Below are 6,000 nucleotides of genomic sequence, written 5' to 3' on the forward strand. Positions count from 1 at the left end.
CGATGAGTTAATAGGCAGCAACGTGGCCTGGTGGTTTGTACGATCAACCCTGAAACTGAAAGTTCACAGATTCACTAGCCTGGAAATCAGTCTGTTCGTTATGATCTTCTTTTTCTCACTTCGCCACTCAGTCTGGTCAGGTCCTATTTAGTCTCTCAAGACATAACTTCCACATTCAAAGGAAAAGAGGGCGCTGTTTCTCCTTTACTTGCCTATGGGTTCTCAGATTGGGTCCTATTTGACTTGTATTTCGATTATGTAGGAAGTCAGGAAGTGACTCAAGTTTTACATTGGACAACTTTTGTCCCGCCCCCTCCACAGACCAATCAGAAGTCACAAGGAGTCTTTCCAGACTGTGAAGCAAAGTGAGAAAAACAAGCAGCCTGGTACAGCTTCACTCGCCAAAAAGGCTTGTTTTAATCTATTTGAAGTCATTGCCTTGTAAAATCTGAATCTCCCCCCCCCCTTTCCCCTCACTGTATATGTTTCTTTTCCCTTTTTGCTTCCTTTATGATGAATTCCTGTTCTGTTCTTCAACTATATAGAAGTGTCTATTTGTACGTCTCTAAATGTTTTGATGAATTGAACAATGTGTAAACAAGTGTAATGCTTAATTGGGTCGTCCACTCACAGTCTTTGTATTGAGTTTGTGCTTGAAATGTACTGTAATTCTGCAAACTGTTAATAAATATTTCAATCAATCAATCAATCAAAAAAGATGCTGGGTTCCAGCTGATCCCCTGTATCAGGTCTCTCTGGGGGGAAATGTATATATTTCCTTTTAATACACAACATAACTACATCCACTGAAACTGGTGGGCTCTTTGCACAATGGGTGCTCCAGGCAGTGAACACCTTTGAACATTGTTTGTGGTTCATGGCCTTTGCAGAATTAGGCCACTTATAGGCTACTTGGATTAATGATGGACACTTCAGGGGAGGGAGGGGTTGTGCCTGATAACCATACACAGATAAATATGTAGGCCTTTTGCATACAATTGGATTATGGTGATACCATTTATAGGTTTGCCTGCTCCTCATCCTTGACCAAATTGGATCCCCTATACCATGCTGCATTGAGATTCATAACAAATGCACCTTTCAGAACACATCACTGCACGTTGTATGCTGCAGTCGGTTGGTTCTCATTAGCAGCTCGCAGGCTTCAGCATTGGCATATTTTCATTTATAAAGCCATTCTGGGTGACCTGCCGTCTTATATTTCATCTAAATTCGATCTGATCCAAAACGGCCTAAACCTCAGGTCAAATGCTTGGCTGCGGTGTGTAGTACCAGCATTCAAATCTGAGGGGGGTAAAAAATGTCTGGCCTTCTTTGGCCCTTGGTCGTGGAATGATCTACAGTCCAGACTAAAACTGGCTTTGAAAGTTCCCTTTAGAACTTTCAAAAGGATCATCTTTGATGTACAATCCAACACTTGCACATGTTTGGATATGTACTAGCCTATGTTCATGCCTATATATTTATTATATCGGCTCAGATCGTGGAGATTGTGTATATGGTGTATTTTGCCCTGCTACTAAAAAAAGTAACTAAAAGTAGGACAGGTGACTTGTTGTATTTATGCATAGGTACTTTAAGGTGTATTATGGATGTTGTATTTGCTGGTTCAAAATGTAACATTGATGATGTGGTATTGAAGTGTAATTTTTATTTCTGCCTCTTGGTCAGTTCCCACTTGTAAAAGAGACGCAGTCTCAATGTGATTTTACTGGTTAAATAAAGGTTAAATAAAAAATAAAAAAATACATACATACATACATACATACATACAGCTACTGTGGAAACAATTCAGACCAATGTAAAGGCTCTCCATGTTATTTGAAGGGTTTTGTGTATTTTTGTTGAGTACAAGAGTGTGAGAGAAAGACACACACACACACACACACACACACACACACACACACACACACACACACACACACACACACACACACACACACACACACACGTATTAGAGAGTGAGAGAAAAAAGCAGTGCTCAGTGTTGTGTGTGGGTGCACTGTGGATCAACGTGGGGGTGTGATACTGCAGGTTGTCGGCAGACTCAGATCTATCTACTGCATAAAGCAATGCCGAAGAGCAGGAGCTAGACTGAGGGAGAGTGTTTATTTAGCCCCATGAACTCTAGTGTCCATGTTTGGGAATGCCATAATAGGCAAACATTCAGCGAAAATATGCAAACAATCAGCTAACATAGCAGAACTTCAAGCTCACAAGGCAAAGATTGGCTCATTTTGGCAAAGGCATTTGGTGCAGAGGAGGAAAAAAAGGAGAGGACAGAGTACAGACCACTGTTGAACCCCGGTTAACTAAGGATATAAGGATTATGTAGTTGACTCCGAGTGTAGACGTTTGGTTACATTTTTCTACACTCTGAATTAAATATAGACATAATACACTTCTCATCTCCTCTCTCCTACACACTTGCCACTCATCTATCTGCACAGGGAATTGAACCAGGAGCTAGCAGGCGCTCTGGAATTCTCCTTGATTCATTTTTTATTGCAGTCTCACATGCACGCACACATTTCCACACAAGGCCTCAACGAGCAAACCAAAGTGTTGTTGCATTGCATTGTGGTTAATCTTCCAGACCGTATGGCTATCCAAGTTACACGGTTACATGGTAAAAACACAAGCTTTTAGCTGAGAGCGGATTAAAAATAACACCTAATTAAACAGCACAGCTGGAACGAGAGAGAGAGAGAGAGAAGGGGAGGAAAACAAAGGGATTCGCCTTCCATTCATATCATCATGCTTAGTTAATACATAATTCAAAAGGCTTTACATGTCAGAAAAGTGATGGAGCCCATAGACCACTGGATTCAGATTAATGCACAGGAATGGTTAATGAGTAAGAGTTACCCAACCTTTGGTGAGACTGAAAAAGAACAGACTGAGAACTAAATGCCAAAATATGGCTCTTATTTATGCTAGTGGTGCAGAGTAATATCTTCCACAAAGTCTATATGGGCTCAGTGGACCATAGGTTCACTAGTGGTCCACAGATCACCTTCCAAAACCCACAAAAAGTTAATTTATGGTCTCCTGAAGGTTCTGCTCCATTGTTTCTGCATGGATGATATCCACCCATGTTACTCCTTCTTCCTTCCATACCATTAACTTGTAGATTATAATTATTCTCAACACATAGTTGTCTACATGATAATGTTAGGACTTTATCGTTGATGATACACTTACACTAAGCAATGTGCAAATGAGCAAAGTTCTCACACAGACATCAAAGTGAAACACATGCATGGTCAGAAATGTAGGCCTATAATGTTTCCATGGCAACAACATACACCATATAGGCTACTACAACTGCACCTCTCTGACCATTTTCTCTCCAAATGAATCTTCTTTACACACTCAAACATCAATATAGCCTACAAAGTAGACTATTAGACTTTTTAATCTAACCCATAATTATGCCATTGCATTTGTGATAAAAGACAGCTGTGCACATATTCAACAGGTCTGTACATATGATGAATTGAAAATGGTGGACCCTCTTGTAAACAATTAAGTGTAATACTTATGGTCTCGTCCACTCAACAGTTGACAGTTTTTGTATTGAGTTGTACTTGAAATGTACTGTAATTCTGCAAACTGTTACAAATACTTCAATCAATCAATCAATTCTGATTCAATCAGATGAATAAATAACCTACAGCTTTGAATATGAACAAGTGTGAAATTGTCAGGAAATCGCTGGGATAGGAGAAGGGGTTGTGTTATAAAGAGCATGGGAGGGGGTTCTCTGCTGAACTGTTAACAACATCGTGGACTTTATTTTAAAAGTCCTATTTATATGGAAGCGCTCCCTCGCCTGCCAGCCATTTATTCGCACCTGTTTATCCAGCGGCTCCTTCCCCGCAGCGGACATCTTGGGTGCAGGGACGCGCTCGCAGGTGCATCCCTCCAACAGGTAAATCCCGGCGGGGCGCGCACTCTGTTCGTTCTCGAAGTAGAACAGCACATTCTGGTACAGTGCGAAAAACTTGTCGTGCCAGCGGCTGTTCTCCGCAGTCTTCTTGCTCAGGTACCCGCGCTTGGTCCCTTCTTTACGCGCAACTACCGACAGGAACAGCGCGTGTCCTTCATTGTATCGCACACTCTTCTGCATGTTTGCTGGTTTCTTTATTTTCTTTTATCTCGTTTTCTAATTCTCTTTAAGAACGGAGATGTTCTCGTTTGGTGGTTTTCACATGAAGCTCATGCTTATCGCCGGGATGCGGGCAAACTTTTCCCTTTGAGTGTTCAGCAGCAGAGTGGAGATGCGATGCGGGCGGCGCACGGAAAAGTTGCCCCGCCGATGGAAACAGCACTCCTCCGGGGAAACTCATTCTAAAAAATGCCCGTCTGCATGTCCATCGAGGACTATAACATCCATGTTCTCTGCGTTTCTATTATGAATAAATAAACATGTAGCTTGAGAAAGAGAGGTAGGATAATCACCGTATTGTTCTGTGAGGCGAGAACTCTCAACCGAGCAGACAGTGAGCGAATCCCAGTGAGAGATAAGATGTGCCTGCATGTAATCTGCTTTGACACTGGTTAACTCTCTCTGCGGTGATGCTCGGTGGCTGGCTGGGCAGGGCAGCGCTGGAGTTGGCGGAATTAAAGGCGGAGCGTGAGTTTAGAGTAGAGGGAGTGTGTGTGTGTGTGTGTGTGTGTGTGTGCGTGCGTGTGTGCGCGACTGCACGTGCGAAAAGACAGACAGAGAGCCCCCCCCCAAAAATATATATTACAACTTCTCACAGTATGACTATGAACTATTAAGGCTAATTCAAAATCGTATTCCATTCTTCCCCAACCCAGGAAAGAAATTTAGGCTACTAGGCCGACTCTAACCCGTTTCTTAATTTGGGAATTTCAGGTTGTAACTGCTAGGCAATACATTAGCCCTCATATTTAGCTATGTTATTAAAGTTTTTATAAAATTAAAATGACCAGAAAAATAATTTGGGCAAAAATCAGGGAAATTCTTCTAAACCAAGGTATATCGGGTGGAAACAGAGCTGTTACCGTACATTTCAGGAGTCAAATTAAAAAGCAATACTAGGAGATCTACATTTATCTAGGTGTTTCAAGCTTGCGCATCTGCTGCTTGTAATGCTTTGGTGTGATGCTGTAGTATGTTAGAATATGGAGATAGGAGGTTTCTGCCCGACAACAACAGAGGGTATGTGCGTAACATCATCATCATACCGGGATGTTCTGCGGGAACACCTACTGAGTGGCAAAAAACTACTTTCTGGCCTTGAAAGCACATACATCCAAACAGAAAAGTCCTATTTGTTGCATTAAATGACGTTAAACAATGTTAAACTCACTTTGCCACTCGATTTGCCATTCACTTTATGCATGCGCATACCCAGATTTTACGTACTGTCACATAACCAACCACTTGGAGCTCTTTGGCGAATAATTATTTTCTATAAACTTTCCTGACATTAATAGGGCTGAATCTTCCTAGTTTGTTTAATAGGGACTGCATTATTAATATGCTTGGATCAACCATACATAATAGTCTAATGAATGGATACAAAATACAACATTTAAGGTGAACTAAAACCTTGCATATAAGACTGGTGATGAAACAATGACCTTCAAAGAGGACAAGAAAGGGAATCTAATTGGTATTTTTTTAATTCAATTATTACTCTGTTGAACATGCACAGATAGACAAAATCCTGATAAGATGGCATAAAAACTGGCAATGAAACTACTATTAGGTAATCACACACACACGCGCGCACACGCACACACACACACAGAGAGAATCACAGCAGCACAGGAACATCCATACATCAATACTAACGCTTCTGTAATAGTCGTTTTCCTTCAGCGCGCACACGCACACGCACACGCACACGCACACGCACACGCACACACACACACACACACACACACACACACACACACACACACACACACACACACACACACACACACACACACACACACACA

At 41.6% G+C, this 6,000-nt stretch overlaps 1 protein-coding gene across 1 annotated transcript in view; it reads right to left on the minus strand.

The window, feature by feature from the left end:
- The window catches only part of LOC310871712 (ras-specific guanine nucleotide-releasing factor 2-like), a gene marked incomplete at its 3' end in the record, with an annotated part of 79,235 nt that extends 74,965 nt beyond the window's left edge, over positions 1-4,270 (minus strand). The window contains exon 1 of the mRNA XM_083783352.1: positions 3,878-4,270. Within this exon, the coding sequence (XP_083639478.1) occupies positions 3,878-4,153 (276 nt within the window). The 5' untranslated portion in view covers positions 4,154-4,270. The remainder of the gene's footprint in view (positions 1-3,877) is intronic.
- Between the last annotated feature and the right edge of the window lie 1,730 nt (positions 4,271-6,000).

The sequence above is a fragment of the Protomyctophum parallelum genome (assembly GCF_964188405.1).
Source record: "Protomyctophum parallelum genome assembly, chromosome: 15".
NCBI classification, from domain to species: Eukaryota; Metazoa; Chordata; class Actinopteri; order Myctophiformes; family Myctophidae; genus Protomyctophum; species Protomyctophum parallelum.